Source organism: Myotis yumanensis, unplaced genomic scaffold (genome assembly GCF_028538775.1).
Source record: "Myotis yumanensis isolate MYYU_CA2020_CCGP unplaced genomic scaffold, mMyoYum1.0.hap1 SCAF_2, whole genome shotgun sequence".
Classification (NCBI taxonomy): Eukaryota; Metazoa; Chordata; class Mammalia; order Chiroptera; family Vespertilionidae; genus Myotis; species Myotis yumanensis.
In genome coordinates, this window is record NW_027223753.1 from 100,664,640 (window position 1) to 100,686,000 (window position 21,361).

Here is a 21,361-nt window from a genome sequence, read left to right on the forward strand (position 1 = left end):
ATCTTATTAGAATGCAGTCATGCTCATTTAATTATATATTGTCTTTGGCTGCATTCATGCTACAACAGCACAGTTGAGTAGTTGTGACAGAGACCCTATAGCCTAAGCTGAAAACATTTACTATCTGGCCCATTAGGTAAAATGTTTGTCAACCTCTGATCTAGAGCACTGATTATCAACAGCTGTTGAAATCACAAAAATAGACAAAACCAGACATATGTGCCTCCTAATGGAAGAACCCAATGCCATCTATCATGTAGTCATGAGAATCTTTTTTTTAAAATATATTTATTTATTGATTTCAGAGAGGAAGAGAGAGGGAGAGAGAGAGAGAGAAACATCAAGGATGAGAGAGAATCACTGATTGGCTGCCTCCTGCACGCCCCCTACTGGGGATCGAGCCCGCAACCCAGGCATGTGCCCTTGGCCGGAATCGAACCTGGGACCCTTCAGTCCCTAGGCCGACGCTCTATCTACTGAGCCAAACAGGCCAGGGCCAGTAATGAGAATCTTATCAGATCTTTAGATCCAAGGAGCAAACTGCTGATCGACCTAGAAGTCAAAACTATTTTCATAACATTAAGATATTACAATATATTTGTCCTATTTATTCTCATTCTCTCACAAGTGCACAGTGGAGTTTTTCAGAAAGTACATGACATGAAATAGTACAAAGACTAAATGCCAGCTAATTTTCAGTAAGACATAAAACAGCCCTGACCAGTTTGGCTCAGTGGATAAAGCGTTGGCCTGCGAACTGAAGGGTCCCAGGTTCAATTCCGGTCAAGGGCATGTACCTTGGTTGTGGGCACATCCCCAGTAGGGGGTGTGCAGGAGGCAGCTGATCGATGTTTCTAACTCTCTATCCCTCTCCCTTCCTCTCTGTAAAAAAATCAATAAAATATATTTAAAAAAAAAAAAGAAGTTTGAAAACTGCATCTTTAGATTCAAATACCAATTTATTGGCTACATAGAAAGCAAAACAAAATGTTAAACTATATATACCCTTAGGATGCAATCTGCCAAATCCAGACTGTAGGAAATGCTTCAAGACAAACAACCCAGTTTCTTCAACAACAAAAAAAATGGGGATGAAGGAGGGGGGAGGATGGAAGGAGTACCTATTTGCTAGAAGAAATAAAAAGACTCATCAAGCCCTAACCAGTTTGGCTCAGTGGATAGAGCGTCAGTCTGCGGACTCAAGGGTCCCAGGTTCGATTACGGTCAAGGGCATATACCTTGGTTGCGGGCACATCCCCAGTAGAAGGTGTGCATGAGGCAGCTGATCGATGTTTCTCTCTCATCGATATTTCTAACTTTCTGTCCCTCTCCCTTCCTCTCTGTAAAAAAAAAAAAAAAGAAAAAATCAGAAAAGACTCATCAAGCTATCAAAATGTGTCAACCTTATTTAGATACCAATTTGGAAAAATCCTATACAATAAAAGGCTAGTATGCAAATTGAACGAATGGCAAAACAATCGGTCGCTATGACACGCACTGACCACCAAGAGGCAGACGCTCAACACAGGAGCTGGCCCCTGGTGGTCAGTGCACTCCCACAGAATGAGTGCCACTCAACCGGCTCACGGCAGGCAAGCGCAGCAGCGATGGTGGAAGCCTTTCCTGCCTCCACTGAAGGCGGGCCGTAAGGAGTGAGGAGTTCCGGATTGCTAGAGCCCCAGACTGTGAGAGGGATGTCTGACTGCCAGCTTAGACCCGATCCCCAGGTGGACATCCCCTGAGGGGTCCTGGACTGCAAGAGGGCGCAGGCTGGGCTGAGGGATCCCCTTCCCCAGTGCACCAGGCCTATAGTTATAACATAAAATGGAGATGAGATAAACGGAAAATTGAACACCAACTGGGTAGTTGATGATATCAAGGAATTATTAGTAATCTTTTTAGGTGTGATAATGATGTAGTTATGTTTTAAAAACTTTTAGAAGAGTCCTTATCTTTTAAGAATATCTATTAAAATCTTTATAATATGCAAAAGGGAGAGAAAAGTGAAAAACGACTGGCTCTGAGTCAATAATTATTGAAGCTAAATAGTAACACATAGGCCTACATTATTCTATTTTTGTATATGTCTTAAGTTATCCATAACAGGAAATTTTAGAGTAGATATTTCTACATTTGAGAAGTATTTCCTTATGTAAATGTGCCACAGCTTTTTCCGCCCCATACAAAAAATTTTTTTTTAAATTATTGACTCTATTACAGATATCCCCCATTTTCCCTTCCCTTTGCCTCTTTCCACCCTGCCCCCCTCCCAGCTTTCACCGCATAATTGTCTGTGTCCATGGGCTATACCTATAGGTTCTTTGGTTGATCTCTTCTCATCCTCCCCACACTCTTCCCCTCTGAGATCTGTCAGTCTGTTCCATGTATCCATGCCTCTGGTCCTATTTTGTTCTTTAGATTCCACATATAAGTGAGATCATGTGATATTTGTCCTTCTCTGACTGGCTTAATGCACTTAGCATAATAATCTCCAGGTCCATCCATGCTGTCCCAAAGGGTAGAGTTCCTCTTTTTTATAGCCACGTGATATTCCATTGTGTAAATGTACCACAGCTTTTTTATCCACTCATCTACTGATGGGTATTTGGGCTGTTTCCCAAGCTTGGCTATCCTATATAATAAAGAGGTAATATGCAAATTGACCCTCACCCCATCCCGCCGTCACAAGATGGCTGCGCCCACAGCGGAGGCGGGGTTCCGGTAAAGAGCCTTAACAAGCTATCAGAAGGGACCTGAGTGGCACTGGGCTGGGGCAGGGGACCTGAGGCTGCCTCCCCCCCAACCCCGGTGCCAAGTCAGGGGACCTCAGGCCACACCCCTACGCCCTGGCATCAGGCGGGGGGACCTGAGGCCACGCCCCCCCCTCCCGGCAGGACTTGACAGGGGACCTGAGGCTGCGCCACTCGCCCCGGTGCTGGGGGGACCTGAGGTTGCGCCCCTTGCCCAGCAGGGCTTGACGGGGGACCTCAGGCCACACCCCCCCGCCCCAGGCCAGGGGACCTGAAGCCACGCCCCCTGCCCCGGGCCAGGGGACCTGAGGGTGCACTGGGAGCCCTGAGGCTGTGCTCCCCACACAGCAGGGCTTGACGGGGACCTGAGGCTGTGCCCCCCACTTGGAGGGGCTTGATGGGGGACCTGAGGCTGCGTGCGCCCGCCTGGTGGGGCCAGCCGGGTCTGGATCTCGCCCAATGGGGGTGGGGCCGGCTGGGTCTGGGTCTTGCGCGATTTCGAGGTGCATGCGGGTGGGCAGGGACTTGACTCTGGGTCCTGTGGTGCACCCCAGACTCTGACAGGAGGAAGATTTCCATATACATTTTACTAATTTTCTTTCATCTCTGATACTTCTATTATAGAGAAAGGGCAAATAGCAATATTAAAATATTTCCTCTAATTAATTCCCTTTTAATGTGCATGAATTTTGTGCACCGGGCCACTACTTGTAAATAATGCTGCAATGAACATAAGAGGTGCATATGTTCTTTTGAATTCGTGTTTTGCGTTTCTTTGGATATATTCCTAGAGGTGGGATCACTGGGTCATAAGGCAGTTCAGTTTATTTTTAGTTAATTCCATCTATTTTCCACAGGAGCTGCATCAACCTGCATTCCCACCAATAGTGCAAAAAGGTTCCCCTTTCTTTACATCCTCACCAACAATGGAATACTCCTCAGCTGTAAAAAAGAAGGAAATCTTACCTTTTGCAACAGCATGGATGGAGCTGGAGATTATTATGCTAAGTGAAATAAGCCAGTCAGAGAAAGGTAAGTACCATTTGATTTCACTTATATGTGGAATCTAATGAACAAAGTAAACAAACATAATAGAAATAGACTCAGTAAATCAGTAATCCACACATGAAACTTATATGTTCATGTTGACTAATGTTACCTCGATAAAATTTAAAATAAATAAATATACTGAGTTGATTAAAAAAAGAAAGAAAGAAACAGACTCAGAGATACAGAGAACAGACTGACAGCTGTTAGAGGGGAGGAGGTTGGGGGCTTGGTGAGAAGAGTAAAGAGATTAAGCAAAGAAAAAAAAAAAAAGACTCACAGATAACAGTATGATGATTTTCTGAGGGGTAGGGGAGGTAAATGAGGGTAAAGGGGGGATAATGGTGATGGAAGGAGACTTGACTTAGGATACTAACACACAATACAATATACAGATGATGTATTATAGAATTGTACACCTGAAACTCATATAACTTTATTAACCAGTACCACCCCAATACATTCAATTAAAAAAATATATTTTTTAAAATTACAGATTTCATGGCATTCTTCCCCCAAGAAATAAGGAATGAGGCTGAACAATCTGTGAATGCCATGTCATGAGCAGTCCGCAGCCATGTTCTGAGAGTACTGCTCTCCTTGATTCTGAATTTCCCCACAATAGTCCAAATCAGTCAGGCCTCTGAGACACTGCCAGACTGGCACACATCCTCTCCTGAGAGAGCTCAATAAACATTTGACTGCTCCTCAAGTCTTAAATAAATAATAAGCCTATAATAACTGGTGACAAATGAACATTTCTGCATTTAAATATCTAAATGACTATTTTTAACTTCATCTATGGTACTTATAATATATAAATAGCTACAATACAAGATAGACAATGTACAATCCCTCATAATATTGTAATTATACACTCCATGGCCCACAGTACAGTCTACACAATGGACACACTAAACTAGAACATGTCCCCAAGTTTGTAAAAACCACTTTGGTATATACAAGTGTGGCCAAGATTTCAAAATGAAAACAACAGAAGTTTGTGTGTTACACACAAGTACATACATACTAAATTTAAGAATTTATTCTTATCTGATATGTTCTTTATAAGGTCAGGAAAGAAAAGACTAATAGAGGTTGAAGCAGTCAGGAAGCCATCTTCAAGACAGAAGAGTTTAAGCTAGGCTTTGATAGTGAGTCTGAACCCCCTATCTACCTCCTAATAAAGGAAAAGCCACATTCATCAGAAAGGACTGTGATGTGTCTTGGCAATAAGATGAGGTAAGCTAAAAAACATTAGGTTGGTTGTGCATGTGAAGAGAAAGCCTTGAAACCTAGGAAAAGAAGTAAGGAGCTGTAACCTTTTGTTGAACAATGAACTGAGAAGACACAGATTTCTGCAGGGCACTTCAATGTGAACCCCAGTTCTGGCATTAACTGTGTGACTTGGTGCATTTTTATCCTCCTGAGCTCAGTTTCGCCATCTGTAAAGTGGGCATAAAAACCTACTTTATGGTGTGGCTGTGAAGATAAGGTTTGCTACATAGATGTTTCACAACTTTAAAAGTACTTTTTGTCAAAGTAGGTAATAAAAGTTTGTTATTACCAAGAAAGTTTTCAAAAGAATGACTTCGCGGTGAAATGAAATAATCTAAACAGAGATGACTAAACTTCATTTTTATTTCTTCCCAATGTATCGTGAATGTTGGGTCTCTGCCACTAGTATGTAATACACTGTAGAGTTAAGTTAAACCAAATGTGAAAGCAATCTTGTCTTACTCAAAGTGTTGTGAATTTATTCAAACAATGTCACAGGTGCCAAGCAGAGCCAGCTCTGAACTTTTCAATTCTCTAAAATAAATGAAGGGATAAAAGGAAAAATAAAATGCATTTAAATCCAGTTTATTTTTCTTTGGACATTTAACAAATGTGATTAAGATATTCCTTTACTTACAGGGATTACAATGTGGCAGAAAAGATTAGACATATAAACTAATAACTATTATATAAAACAGCAGTTTATAACTACCAAAAAAGAAATAAAAAACAGAACAAATACAAACTCTGAATCCCCAATTTGCTAGCACACAACAAGGGCTCAATAAATATTCCAGAAATTAGTTATTTCATGGGAGAAGCGACAATTTTGCTCCAATTGCAGAGAAGATAGTTGTCTAGCCCAAGAGTACAGCACGAGCAAAAGCACTGACATGGGAAAGCACCAGGTGTTTCCAGAAAATGGCAAATGGGTTCGAATTTAGCAAAACGACTAAGGGAACAGTGTGTGAGAAGCTATAAAGACTGGCTAGGGGCCAGACCTCAAACAGCCTTAAATTCCAGGCTCTGATCAAAACAACAATGAGGTACCATCTCACACCTGTCAGAATGGCTACCATCAACAAATCAAGAAACGACAAGTGCTGGAGAGGATGTGGAGAAAAGGAACACTTGTGCACTGCTGGTGGGAATGCAGACTGGTGCAGCCACTATGGAAGACAGTATGGAGTTTCCTCAAAAAACTAAAAATGGAACTCCCATTTGACCCTGTGATCCCGCTTCTAGGAATATATCCCAAGAAACCAGAAACACCAATCAGAAAGGATATGTGCACCCATATGTTCATAGCAGCACAATTCACCATAGCTAAGATCTGGAAACAGCCTAAGTGCCCATCAGTAGATGAATGGATTAGAAAACTGTGGTACATCTACACGATGGAATACTATGCTGCTGTAAAAAAGAAGGAACTCTTACCATTTGCAATGGCATGGATGGAACTGGAGAGCATTATGCTAAGTGAAATAAGCCAGTCAATGAAGAAAAAATACCACATGATCTCACTCATTCATGGATAATAGAGACCATTATAAACTTATGAACAAAAATAGACACAGAGGCAGAGCTGCCTCAAACAGATTGTCAAACTGCAGCGGGAAGGCTGGGGAGGGTTGGGGGGCAGGAGGGAGGGGGGTAAGAGATCAACTGAAGGACTTGTATGCATGCATATAAGCATAACCAATGGACATAAGACACTGGGGGGTAGGGGAGGCCAGGGGATTGTCAAGGGCGGGGAAAAAAAAGGACACATATGTAATACCCTATGTAATACTTTAAGCAATAAAAAAATAAAAATAAAAAAAAGAACTTTGAAAATATATTTGCTACAATTTCAAGCAAAAAAAAAAAAAAAAAAAATTCCAGGCTCTGGTGTTTGGACTTATTTGACAGTCAATAAGAAGTCATCTTAATATTTTGAAGAGAGGCAATATAGTATGACCAAAGTGTGCTCTATGCGAATCCGGAGCCAATATGATTGATAGAACAGTTAAGTTGAAAGATTCTCAAGAGGAGGGACCATGTCTTGTTTCCCTTTTGAATTTCCATTGCTACACCTGCATTGTGCCCTGCATGTACTAATAAAAGAAATCTGTTGAATCTACTGCATTGAGGAGGAGGAACCAGCTGTGGAGAAATAGGTAGCAATTCCCTACCCACTGTTATTCTCCCGATTTCTTCCTTACTATATTATATGTTAGCAATAGACTATGGAGCAGCAAGGTGCAGATTTCTTAGATTTTCATGTTACCCTAATTTTATTTCTAGTATATGTTAATAAAGCATATACTATGTAAATGTTACCACCAATTCTATAACCCCTTTAAAAGACTCTGTACTTTATCAACATTTAAATGAAAAACAGAACAAACCAAAAACTATTGTTCCACTTCAAATGTTTAATATGCAATGGGATTTTCTTTTGCATTCTCTAAAATCTTTCCCAGTCTTAAAAGATAATCAGGATGAGAGTGAAAATGAAGTCAGTAAAACGGAGTAAGAAAGAGGATTCAAAAGAAAATTCTAAGGTAGGAACTCAGCAAGAAAGTGGATACAGGAAGTGAAGGAAAGGATGAAATAAAAACTCACTATGTTAGTGCCATTAACAGACATGATGAAGTCAGAAGCTGTAAATTTGGAGAAAAGCAGCAGGATGGTAGGAAAAATCAACACCAACAACTACAATTAACATTAACAGAGCATCTAGTAGGTTCCTGGCATGATGTTAAATTCTTTAAAAATTACTACATGCACATGGTTAAAAAATATCAAAACAGTATAAAAAACTTCCGTCTCAGTCTGGATTCCTGAACTCCTTAGATTACTAGACTCCCTCTTCCGGGGCAACAATTATTAACAATTTCATTTGTATCCTTTCAGAAATGTTTAATTTGCCTTCATATTTAACTCTCACAACTCTCTGAGACAGGTGGTATTACTTTATAAATTAAGAAACTGAACTTTAAAGAGGCTGAGAGGGCAAGGCCATAGAGCCAATGAAGAGACAGAGCTGGGATTGGCACACAGGCCCAATGATCTATGCACACACCTCTATATACTCAGGGATCTCCTACAGAAACACTGGCACAAGTGGCCAAGTGTTTGCAACAACAACAAAAAATGGAACCCAAATGTCCATCAAAGACTGGTTATATAAATTATATCACATGTATACTGTGAAATACCACATAGCCATAAAAACTAAGGTTAAAAAACATAAAATAGATGTGAAGAGAAAGCCTGTTTTTGACTTCTTTTTTGGTAGTTATAACCCAGATATTCCACATAGGAAAACATCAAAGACAGCTTATGAGGTTAAAAAAGCAATTGCCACGCTAGCTGTTTTGGCTCAGTGGATAGAGCATCGGTCTGCGGACTGAAGTGTCCCAGGTTCAATTCCGGCCAAGGGTACATGCTGGGGTTGCGGGCACGATTTACCCCCACCCCCCAGTAGGGGGCGTGCAGGAGGCAGCCAGTCAATGATTCTCTCTCATCATTGATGTTTCTCTCTCTCGATCCCTCTCCCTTCCTCTCTGAAATCAATAAAAATATATATTAAAAAAAAAAAAAAGCAATTGCCAGAAATAGGCAATTGTTGTTCATTGAGCATAGAGATTCAGTTTGGAAGATGAAAAAGTTCTGGAGATGTGAATATACTTAATGTGAATGTACTTTAATGCCTTGAATATACACTGAAAAGGTAAATTTTATGTTACACATAACTTACCACAATTTTTAAAATCCTGAAAAAACAGCAATTGCACAACAGTATGATTTTTTTTGTTTTTGTTCATCTTCACCTGAGGATATTTTTCCACTGATTTTTAGAGAGAGTGAAAGGGAGGGGGAGAGACAGAGACACATCAATTGATTGCCTTCCGCATGCGCCCTGACCGGGGCCAGGGATGGAGCCTGCAACCCAGGTACGTGCCCTTGACTGGAATCAAACCCGCAACCCTTCAGTCTGTGGGCCAACGCTCTATCCACTGAGCCAAAGCAGCCAGGGCCACGACAGTACGGTTTTGATTTCATTTCTGTACAAAGAGAATGTGTATGGATATATATATATAAATATTTTTTGTAGAAATTTTTTATCCTTTATCTTACTCTCTTACCTGACTCAGACAACCTAGTAAGGCTCCAGACTTCTCCACATGCTAACACTGAGTCCTGCATCTCCCACCCCATCTGTGGCATTCAAACTGAATTCCTAGCACCCTTTTCCTACCTCACACAGAACAAGCTATTCAGATTCTGGTTTATCTAATCAGCTTCCCAACCTCTATGTTAAATGTCACTGTAGACTCATCAAGCTCCAAAATATGTTCCAACATGAAAAAAGTATGCAGTAAAAGCTCGCTCCTTGCCTCCTGTCAGCTCCAGTGTGGACATGTCTGATGAGATCAAATAAGAGAGATGAAAGGCTGGCACGAGAAGGGATAGAACCACAGCTGTTGGAGAATGCACAGTATGTGGCAACAGGCTTTGCAGCTCTTGTCTCTCAAGTACATTAAAAATTAAAGTTTTAGAAGACAACATGTCAACAGTCCAGCATGTAATGTAGATGATATTCGTGTGGGCAGGAAGTCACAGCTTAAAACATAATTACAAGAAATGTAAAATCAACAAATGCTTTGGGATAATTTTCCTTCTAGTTTAGTGCAACCCTAGCTATAAACATGACCTCTACTAAGGTTTATTTAAATGATTATCTGAAGACCAAACACAACATTACTGAAAATAAAGAGTGTCAAAATAAAGCTCTGCTCTCCCATCACCAATCCGTAGCTGTTGATGTTTCCCTGGCCCAGTGGAGGGGCAGAAATGAAAGCTCACTTCCTGTGCCCACATTTAGCAAGAGAAAAAGCCATCCAGAAGATGGTTCAAGGAACTACCACAAAGGAAAGGGATGAGATTTATAAATAAATAAATAAATAAATAAATAAACAAACAAACAAACAAGTCAAGACAGCACAGTCCTGATAGTTTTCTCTAGGACTATAGGGCACAGAACAACCAGAACTGAAAGGTATCTTTTCTACCAACAAATCTTCATTCATTTACTAAAAAATTAAGAGCTCAGCCCTGGGAGGGTAGCTCAGTTAGTTAGAGCATCATCCCAATATGCCAAGGTTGCGGGTTGGATTCCCAGTAAAGGCACATGAAAGAATCAACCAATGAATGCACGAATAAGTGGTACAACAAATCAATGTTTCTCTCTCTTTCAAATCAATAAAAAAAAATTTAGAGCTCTATTTCCTTAGCATACAAACAGGCATAGAGCACTGAAGTTTTGTTATTTTGTTTTGATGGGTTTTTAAAAAATATGGAACACTTCACAAATTTGCACTGGGGCTACGCCAATCTTTTCTGGATCGTTCCAATTTTAGTATATGTGCATTTTAGTATAAACCAGCACAGAGCACTGAAGTTTTAGGAACACACTCACTTCCATGACATTTACCCTTTTCGTAGCAACAGTGGCCATAGTGTCAGGGAAAATCCTTAATGGCAGCAAGTTGCTGTTTTTCTAGTGGTTTTTCATGGCTTAGTTATTAAGTCCCACCAAAACTAGAAAACACATACTACAACAAGCATCCAGTACATACTTTTAAGAGAAATCTCTGTATACATTCCTTTTTAAATATCTCAAATATGTGCACTTCCCTCATCATTTAGAATTATGTCATTAACAGTGGTTCCCAAAGTCTGGTCTGGAAACCTGAGGAGGGAAGGGCCAAGTGGTCTGTAAGACCTTTCCAAGAGGTCTAGCAGATCAAAACTATTTTTCATAATAATGCTAAGGAGTTCCTAAGAAGCTGATATACTGATATAGCCTTGTGCACTGTGTTGACACTTTCACTGACGGTGCAAAAGCAATAACAGGTACAACTGCTGGTCTCTCAGCACTAATCAAAGCAGTTGTAGCATAACCAAATTCTTCATGTACTTACAGGAAAACAATGCCAATTTCTCTTTTTTAAAAAAAAATATTTTATTGATTTTTCACAGAGAGGAAGGGAGAGGGATAGAGAGTTAGAAACATCGATGAGAGAGAAGCATCAATCAGCTGCCTCCTGCACACCACCTGCTGGGAATGTGCCCGCAACCAAGGTACATGCCCTTGACTGGAATCGAACCTGGGACCCTTCAGTCCGCAGGCCGAGGCTCTATCCACTGAGCTAAACTGGTTAGGGCGCCAATTTCTCTTTTAAGTGTCCTTGAGGAAAATGGTACAGCCACTCTGGAAAAGTCTGACAAACAACCTGGCAATTGTACTGGACATTTATCCCAGAGAAAAGAAAACTTATCCTATATAACAAAAGCCTAATATGCTAAGTGTCCGGTTGATTGGTCAGCCGTTCAACCAATCAAAGCGTAATATGCTAATGATATGATAAGGCCGCTCAACCGCTTGCTATGACATACACTGACCACCAGGGGGCAGACACTCTGATTGGTAGGTTAGCTTGCTGCTGGGGTCTGGCTGATCGGGACTGAGTGAGATGGGCCGGACACACACTGGAGCCCTCCCGTGGTCCCTCCCCAGCTGGCCAACCTCCTGCATCTCTCCCTGGCCCTAATTGTGCACCGGTGGGGTCCCTTGGCCTGGCCTGCACCCTCTCGCAATCCAGGACCCCTTGGGAGATGTCGGGGAGCTGATTTTGGCCTAATCCTGCAGGCCAGGCTAGGGGACCCCACTGGTGCATGAATTCGTGCACTGGGCCTCTAGTGTTTACATAAAAACCTGTCCACAAATTTCACAATAGCTTTATTATTAACTAGAGGCCCGGTGCATGAAATTCGTGCACCAGTAAGATCCCTAGGCCTGGCCAGCGATCAGGACCTTCCTTCCCCAGCTGCCCGGCAGTGCCGTCCTTTGTTCCGCGCCGCCCCCTGGTGGTCAGCACACATCATAGCAAGCTATCAAACTCCTGGTCTCCAGGTCAAACTCCTGAGGGGGCACTTTGCATATTAGCCTTTAAATATATAGGTAGCCCTAAATTGTAAACAGCCCAAATGTTATACTCTTTACTAATACTATATATCCACTGTATTATTAGTCTTTATATTTTACATATATTTTAAATATTATATCAACTTAATATTTAATACATTTGTAATAAAGAAAGATATCCTTGATGAAGCAGTACAAATTATGAATGTTATTAAATCTTGATCCTTGACCTTCATTTTTGTCACTTCTGATGAAAAGAAAGGCATGCATATCCTAGCCATTGTGGCTCAGATGGTTGGAGCACCAAAAGATAGTAGGTTCGATTCCCAGTCAGGGCACATGCTCAGGTTGCAGTTTGAGCCCCAGTTGGGGGAAACTGATCAATGTTTCTTTCTCACATGGATGTTTTTCTCTCTCTCTGAAATCAATTTTTTTAAAAAAGTTTTAAAAAAAGAGGTATGCATAAAGCTCTTCTGCTACATACAAAGTTAAGCCAACTGTCTCGAGGAAAAGCACATACGTTATAAGAACGTAAATTAAATGCTTTTTTCATGATACATTTTTACTGGAAACAATAACAAGACAAATCATGGTTTGTAGATGTTTCTTGAAATTCAACAAAATGAACCTGTCACTTTGAGGAAAACAATTTATAATAGTTTTCTACCAATAATAAAAGTCAAGATTTCAACTGAAAATTAGAATGTTGGAAAACCTGTATCCACCACCTTGAGCTTGACTGCTTCTCAATACTTAAGGGAAATCAGCGATGATATTAAAAAATGATTTAGTGATATTGTATAATGAAATGTGTCAGCAATTTGGAAGATCTGCCTTAACTTGGTGAATCATTTACTTTCCAAATGATAAACATAAGATGTTACAAAGGGTAACAAGCCCATTTAAACTGCAGGACAGAACAATTAATGTTAATGTACCACATGTATAAAGTTCATTTGTAAGGCTTCAGATTTCACATCCAAACTAATCTTTAAGAAACTATCAGGAGGAAACCAAGATGGCGGCATAGGTAAACACCGGAGATTGCTGCCTCACACAACCACTTCAAAAATACAACTAAAAGACGGAACGGACATCACCCAGAACCACAGGAAGGCTGGCTGAGTGGAAATTCTACAACTAGAAGGAAAGAGAAAAGCATACCGAGACTCAGAGGAGGTGCGGTGCAAAAGTAAAATACAGAGGTACAGAGGCGCATGCGGAGAGGGCTGGTGGCTGAGGACACAGTTGTCTTTTTCAATTGGGAGGGAGTCTCAAGCTCCCAACTGCTCTGAGCTTCAGTTCCGGGCAAGTCTCTGGGGACCCAGACTCATACGGGAGAAACTGTACTGTCTGGCATTGGTCAGAACTCGAGGACAGCTTTCTCTTGGGGGTGCTTGCAGCGATTGCCGGGACACTGAGAAGCAGGGCCTCTGAGGGCAGGACTGAGAGCAGCCATAACTGCTCACTCCGCCCTGTTGATCCCCTGGGACCCTGCCCTGCCCAAGCCAGGGAGGCTGTTGCATATGAAACGCCTGGCCCTTTGCAATCTGATAATTACCTAACAAACTGCAGCTGGCCCAAGGCCCCATGGCAACTCGCATTGCTTCACAGCTGGCTTCTACTGGATAGCCTCAGGCAGAGGCTAGATTAGCACCTCCTTTGAGATCCAGGAGCCAGTGTGCCCGGTGGTCAGAGAGGGACCATCCAGATTGCAGCTCCTCGGATCCATAAAGGACACACTCAGGGGGCAGACTCAGTGAGCACCAAAGCCCCATTGAAGTAAGTCTTGCCCTGGAGGGGTGTCTCCAGCACATAAGTTCTCCCACTGCAGACACAGCTGATTCTCACAGCCAAGTGGCCTGGAGATCAATCCCTCCCAGTGTTACCTACAACAATCAAGGCTTAACTACAACAAGACTGTGCACAAAACCCACAAGGGGGTGCACCAAGAGTGTCCACCTCAGGTAATTGGGGAGGCTGAGCCACTGGGCCCTATAGGACACCTAGCACAGAAAGCCACTCTATCAACTCAGGGAAGCATAAAAAATGCAGAGACAAAGAAAGAGGTCACAAATGACAGAAATAGAGGGAAGCAAACTACTGGATATAGAGTTCAAAACCACACTTTTAAGGTTTTTCAAGAATTTTCTAGAAACTGCCGATAAACTTAATGAGACCCTCAAGAAATCTAGTGAGACCCTGGAGGTTGTGATAAAGGACCAACTAGAAATTAAGCATACACTGACTGAAATAAAGAATAATATACAGAGATCCAACAGCAGACTAGAGGATCGCAAGAATCAAGTCAAAGATTTGAAATACGAAGAAGCAAAAAAGACCCAACTGGAAAATCAAAATGAAAAAAGAATCCAAAAATACGAAGATAGTGTAAGGAGCCTCTAGGACAGCTTCAAGTGTACCAACATCCGAATTATGAGGGTGCCAGAAGAAGAGAGAGAGCAAGATATTGAAAACCTATTTGAAGAAATCATGACAGAAAACTTCCCCTACCTGGTGAAAGAAATAGACTACAAGTCCAAGAAGCGCAGAGAACCCCAAACCAAAGGAATCCAAAGAGGACCACACCAAGACACATCATAATTAAAATGCCAAGAGCAAAAGACAAAGAGAGAATCTTAAAAGCAGCAAGAGAAAGAAAGTCAGTTACCTACAAGGGAGTACTCATACGACTGTCAGCTGATTTCTCAACAGAAACTTTGCAGCCAGAAGGGAATGGCAAGAAATATTCAAAGTGCTGAATACCAAGAACCTACAACCTAGATTACTTTATCCAGCAAAGCTATCATTCAGAATTGAAGGTCAGATAAAAAGCTTCACAGATAAGAAAAAGCTAAAGGAGTTCATCACCACTAAACCAGTATTATATGAAATGCTGAAAGGCATCCTTTAAGAAGAGGAAGAAGAAAAAGGTAAAGATACAAATTATGAACCACAAATACACATCTATCAACAAGTGAATCTAAAAACCAAGTGAATAAATAATCTGATGACCAGAATAAACTGGTGATTATAATAGAACTAGAGGCCCGGTGCACAAAAATTTGTGCACTGGGGGGGGGGGGAGGGCGACGGGGCGGGGTCCCTCAGCCCGGCCTGTGCCCTCTCACAGTCTGGGACCCCTCGGGAGATAACGACCTGCTGGCTTAGGCCTGCTCCTGGCTGGCAGCGGGCAGGCCCAATCCCTAGGTGCAGCCCCTGGTCAGGCTCAGAGCAGGGCTGATTGGGGAGTTGGGGCGCCGCCCCCTGTCATGCACAGAGCAGGGCAGATTGGGAGGTTGCGATGCCACCCTCAGTCACGCTCAGGGTAGGGCTGATTGGGGGGTTGGGGCACCGCCCCCTGTCACACTCAAGGCAGGGTCGATGGGGAGGTTGGGGCGCTGCCCCCTGTCACGCACAGAGCAGGGCCCATCAGGGGGGTTGGGGCGCTGCCCCCTGTCACGCACAGAGCAGGGCCAATCAGGGGGTTGGGGAGCTCCCCCCTGTCATGCACAGAGCAGGGCCCATCAGGGGGTTGAGGAGCTCCCCCCTCTCATGCACACAGCAGGGCAGATCAGGGGGTTGGGGCGCCGCCACTGTCACACTCAGGGCAGGGCCGATGGGGAGGTTATGGCTCTACCCTGTCACACACAGAGCAGGGCCTGTGGGGGAGAGGGGGGGTTGGGGCGCCGCACCCTGTCACACACAGAGCCGCATGGCGATCAGAGGGTTTGGGCGCTGCCCCCTGTCATGCTGATCTGGTGCCAGGAGGCCTTGCAGCTCCGCTGATCCCGGTGCTGGGAGGCATATTACCCTTTTACTATATAGGATAGAGGCCTGGTCCATGGGTAGGGGCCGGCTGGTTTGCCCTGAAGGGTGTCCTGGATCAGGGTGGGGGTCCCCACTGGGGTGCCTGGCCAGTCTGGGTGAGGGGCTGAGGGCTGCTTTCAGGCTGGCAATTGACTAAAGCTCCCAACCACTCCTTTTTTTCTTTTTCTTCTTTTTTTTTTATTCTGGGCCAGCTTTAGCTCTGGCTCTAGCTCTGAGGCTTCCGCTGCTATAATCGAAACAAAGTACAACTCTAGCTCTGAGCTCCCGGCTGGCTGAAAGCTTTTTTCTGGGGTTTTGTTTAGCTTCTATATTTGTTACAAAGTTTCTTAGAGTTGTAGCTCAGAGTCCGGCAAGTCAGGCGGGGAACGTTGCAGTCTGCAGTCACTGGAGCAAGCAAGCCTCATGTTCGCTTCCAGCTGCCTGGCTGCCCGCCGCCATCTTGGCTGACAGTTAATTTGCATAAGGATATGCTGATTAGCCAATGGGAAGGGTAGCGGTCTACGCCAATTACCATGTTTCTCTTTTATTAGTGTAGATCAGGGGCATAGAAAGGGAGTGGACTGACTATTCTTGGTGGGGAAAGGGGTGTGGGGGATTCGGGAAGAGACTGAACAAAAATAGTGCACCTATGGATGAGGACAGTGGGAGGGTGAGGGCGGTGGGGGGCGGGGGGGGGGGTGGGAACCGGGTGGAGGGGAGCTATGGGGGGAAAAAAGAGGAACAACTGTAATAATCTGAACAATAAAGATTTAATTAAAAAAAAATAAAGACTTTGAATTAAAAAAAAAGAAACTATCAGTTACCTCGTTTAGGTGTAGTAACAAAGAATACCCACAATTACTTAAAAACCTATTAAAACACTCCTCCCCTGCCAGAACCGGTTTGGCTCAGTGGATAGAGCGTCAGCCTGTGGACTGAAAGGTCCCGGGTTCGATTCCGGTCAAGGGCATGTGCCTGGGTTGCGGGCACATCCCCAGTAGGAGATGTGCAGGAGGCAGCTGGTCGATGTTTCTCTCTCATCGATGTTTCTGACTCTCTATCTCTCTCCCTTCCTCTCTGTAAAAAATCAATAAAATATATTAAAAAAGAAAAAAAAAACACTCCTCCCCTTTCCAACTACTTATCTGTGTAAGCCCACATTTTCTTCATATAATTCAATCAAAATATATGGCAATAAACTGAAGGCAAAGGAGATAGGAAAATCCAGTTGTCTTCTACTATGCAAAATATTTTTAAATGTCTCAGTTTTCATTTCTAATATAGTAAATACCTATAGGCATAACTACCATAAGTTAATTTCTATTTTTAAAATGGGTGCTAAGACCGCTGGCCTATATTCTATTCCTACTGCTAGAATGTAAATTATTCACTCAGCAAATATTTGCTGCTGAGTACTTTGCTAAGCACTAAGACAGTATTCAAAGTGCTCATAACATATCGGACACGTTCCCGGTGCCTGCTACCACCCCTCTGAGGGACCGCAAGCCAGTCCCCGGCTGCAGGGCGCGGGGGAGGCGGAAGCGGGGCCCGGGGAGCAGCCAGACCCAGGGCGGTCCCGCGAGGGGGTCGCCGCCGGAAGGGGCGCGGAGAGCCAGGCCGGCGCCCAGGCCGGCGACAGGGCCGGCGGCCGCTCGCAGCCTACGTGGCGGGTGCTCAGCGCGGGCGGCCGGGAAGGGGCCCGACCTTTACCTGTTGGTCATTCCTGCCGCCACGCCCAGCATCTCTCCGCGTGGGCCGCCGTTCCTCCGCACCTCAGTCCCGGGCGCCCCAACCGCGTCTTCCTTCCTCTCCGCCGCAGCCGGGTGTGGGCCGGCGGGCGGGCCACCGACAGGAAGGAGAGGCGGACCAGGGGCGGGGAGGCCACCGCCTCCGCCTCCGCCTCCGCCTCTTCCCGGAGCCGGCTAAGGGCCGGGCTGGCCACGCGAGGGCGCGCGGCGCAGGGGAAGGGGCAGTGGGGGCGTGGCGGGCGGGAGACGTAGGGGCCCCGCCCCGCCCCGCCCCACACGCGCGCTGCGGTGAGGACCCGCTCCGCCGGCCGGAAACGGCCCGGGAGCCCAGGGCTTGAGGCGGAGAGGTCTCAGGACTGACTCGGCCGGTTGTCTTGGGTGACAGCGTCGCTCGCCGGGAGCGGAAGGAGCCAGCCGCTCTTATTCCCCACGATGTCTCTGATTCAGCTTTGCTCACGGACCGCGTGGCTCAGGAGGGGGCAGTTGGGCCCAAGGTGTTGGGGTCTACGGAGTTCCACCCTGTCCTGGTGAGGGGGCCTGAGGAGACTCCATAGGAAGGTGGCCAGCACTGAATCCCTGTCTGTGCACGAAACCTGGCGCGTTCTGCGGTGCTCACTGGGGTGTTCACTGTGCTTACGAATTGAGAACTAGGAAACCTAACCTTTCTTGAGACACCCCAGTCTTATCTCTGCCTGTTTCCTTCCTCCTTGCCCTCAGTCCCTTCTGCCCATTCACTCTACCAAAACTTGAAATCTGCAAAGCATCTAACATAGGTTATTTACCCTGGACATAAAAAAGAATCTCTTCCAGGATATCTGATTTTTTTTTTTCTTTAATCCTCATCCGAGGACATGCTTAGAGAGAGGAAGGGGAAGAGAGAGAGAAAAACGATGTGAGATAGAAACACCAATTGGTTGCCTTCCTAGGTGCCCCGACTGGGAACTGGCAACCGAGGTTTGTTCCCAGACCAGGAATCCAACAGGCAACTTTCGGTGCACAAGACCATTGCTCTACCAACTGAGCCCCCCAGGCTGGGCTAAGCTATCTGATGGTGATTTTGTAACTATACTTAATTTCTAATTACAGAATGAAAACTTTTGTCTCCTACTAGTCTAGATATGTGATGAGAGACACTGTATGCCTTTGACATCCTTAAATCAAGATAAATTCTAAGTATAGCAAAACTTTACATGTAAAAAAAAAAAGAACATGTAAAAATACTAGAAGAAAACTTGGGAGAAAAAAATTAAGGTTGAAGGGAAGAGAAACTTTCCAAACAAGATATAAACCCCAGAAGTCATAAAATTTGATATCGATAAATGTAATGACCAAAAAAAGTCTAATTTCTTTATGACAAAAGAATCAGTAAGAAAAAGTTCACCAATTCCGAAAAATAGACAAGGTACAGTGGGGCCTTGACTTACGAGTTTAATTCATTCCGTGATGGAGCTCATAACTCAAATTACTCATATGTCAAATCAAAAGTGAACGAGTGAGATACGTGATGCTGGGCTGATGTTGTGGCGTTCACTGTGACGTTCGCTGCGCCAACTAGCGGTGGGGTATCTGAAGCTGGCTTGTAACCCGAATTTTAGCTCGAAACTCAAAGCAAAAAATCGGCCGAGAGACGGCTCGTATCTCGAAAAACTCGTTAGTCGGGACACTCGTAAGTCAAGGCCCCACTGTATATACACAGGTTTCCACAGAAAAAAAGAAATACGAATGACTTTTAAAGGCACAAGAAAGTATCCAATATCAAATAAAAATTTAAGCCCTAGCCGGTTTGGCTCAGTGGATAGAGCCTTGGCCTGTAGACCAAAGAGTCCCGGGTATGATTCCAGTCAAGGGCAAGTACCTCAGTTGCAGGCTCCTCCCTTGCCCCGGCCTTGGGCCAGACACAACAAAATCGATGTGTTTCTCTCACATAGATATTTCTCTATGTCTTTCCCTCTCTCTTCCATTTTCTCTAAAAATCAATGGAAAAATATCCTTGAGTGAGGATTAACAAAAAAATAAAAATAAAAAAATTTAAAATACCATTTTTTAATATATGGGCAAAGATTAACAATTGGACAATATACTGTTTTGATGAGGATACAGGAAACAGGTGCTTTGGTTTACTGTTGATGGGAGAATAAATCCACAATTTTTGTAGAGGACAAGTGGGCAATATCATAATGTGAAATTCAACTCCACTTTGATCAGGAAATCCACATTCTGGAATTTACCTTACAGATGTATTCTTATGTGTACACAAACAGTATGCACAGGTTTTAAAGATGTCTAGGAAATAATTTATAAAGTGAATGACAGAATGACTGGAATTTTCTTTAAAATGTAGGGGTGGGGTGGGGGATATGGGTAGGAGTATCAGTGAAACAAAATTGGCCATAAGTTCATAACTGGTGAAGTTGGCTTATAGGTATATGGAGTTCTTTATATTAGTTTGTCTACTTTAGTGTATATTTAAAATTTCATAATAAAAATGTTTTAAAAATGGGAAGAGTATACAAGGAGAATCTTCGTAGTTTTGTTTTGAAGAGCAACTGAGAAAGTTTATTTAACCAGGACATAAATAAATTATGGTTTTAATATATAATGCTATGCAGCTATCCTATCTAATAAAAGACAAAAAGGGTAATTGACCGTACCTTCGCTATGCTTCCCATTGGCTAATCAGGGTGACATGCAAATTAACCGCCAACCAAGATGGCAGCCAGCAGCCACGCGCTGAAGTGAGCAGGAGGCTTGCTTGCTCCAGTGATGGAGGAAGCCAAGGTTCTCCGCCTCCCACGGCCCAGCTCTAACCTACGAAAGCAACAAAGTTTCAATTATAGAAGCTAAACAAACCCCAGATACCTGCTTTCAGCAGGCCGTGGCCTTAGAGCTGGAGCTGGCTCTCAGCTCCAGTGACAGCAACAAAGTTTCAATTATAGAAGGTAAATAAATCCCAGAATTAAAAAAAAAGAAGAAAAAAAGGAGAGACTGGGAGCTTCAGTCACCGGCCAGCCTGAAAACAGCCCTCAGCCCCTCACCCAGGCTGGCCAGGCACCCCAGTGGGGACCCCCACCCTAAAGGGGGGGTGGCCAGCCTGAAAACAGCCATCAGCCCCTCATCCAGGCTGGCCAGGCACCCCAGTGGGGACCCCCACCCTGAAGGGGGTGTAACTAGCTGCAAACAGCCATCAGCCCCTCACGCAGGCTGGCTAGGCACCCCAGTGGGACCCCCACCCTGATCCAGGACACCCTTCAAGGCAAACCAGCTGGGCCCCACCTGTGCACCTGGCCTCTATCCTATATAATATAAGGGTAATATGCAAACTGACCCTAACAGCAGAAAGACTGGGAATGACTGGTCACTATGACACACACTGACCACCAGGGGGCAGACGCTCAATGCAGGAGCTGCCCTCTGGTGGTCAGTGCGCTCCCACATGGGGAGCGCTGCTCAGCCACAAGTCAGGCTGATGGCTGCCAGGACAGCGGTGGTGGTGGGAGCCTCTCCTGCCTCCTTAGCAGCGCTAAGGATGTCTGACTGCAGCTTAGGTCTGCTCCCCGCTGGCAAGTGGACATCCCCCGAGGGCTGCTGGGCTGCCAGAGGGATGTCTGATTGCCATCTTAGGCCCAATCCCTCGGGGAGCAGGCCTAAGCCAGCAGGTGGTCATCCCCTGAGGGGTCCCAGACTGCGAGAGGGCACGGGCCGGGCTGAGGGACCCCCCCCCCCCCCAGTGCACAAATTTTTGTGCACCAGGC

General features: G+C 44.4%; 1 protein-coding gene and 1 pseudogene across 2 annotated transcripts in view; both read right to left on the reverse strand.

Annotated features, from left to right (window-relative positions):
* LIMS1 (LIM zinc finger domain containing 1) overlaps positions 1-17,695 on the reverse strand; it is a 163,962-nt gene extending 146,267 nt beyond the window's left edge. Inside the window, exon 1 of one of the 2 annotated variants that reach the window (XM_070405862.1) lies at positions 17,572-17,695. In XM_070405862.1, the coding sequence (XP_070261963.1) occupies positions 17,572-17,603 (32 nt within the window). In that variant the 5' untranslated portion in view covers positions 17,604-17,695. The remainder of the gene's footprint in view (positions 1-17,571) is intronic. The other variant, XM_070405864.1, reaches the window with a different exon arrangement.
* Positions 10,414-10,512, reverse strand: LOC139004623 (U6 spliceosomal RNA; annotated as a pseudogene).
* Positions 17,696-21,361: the final 3,666 nt, after the last annotated feature.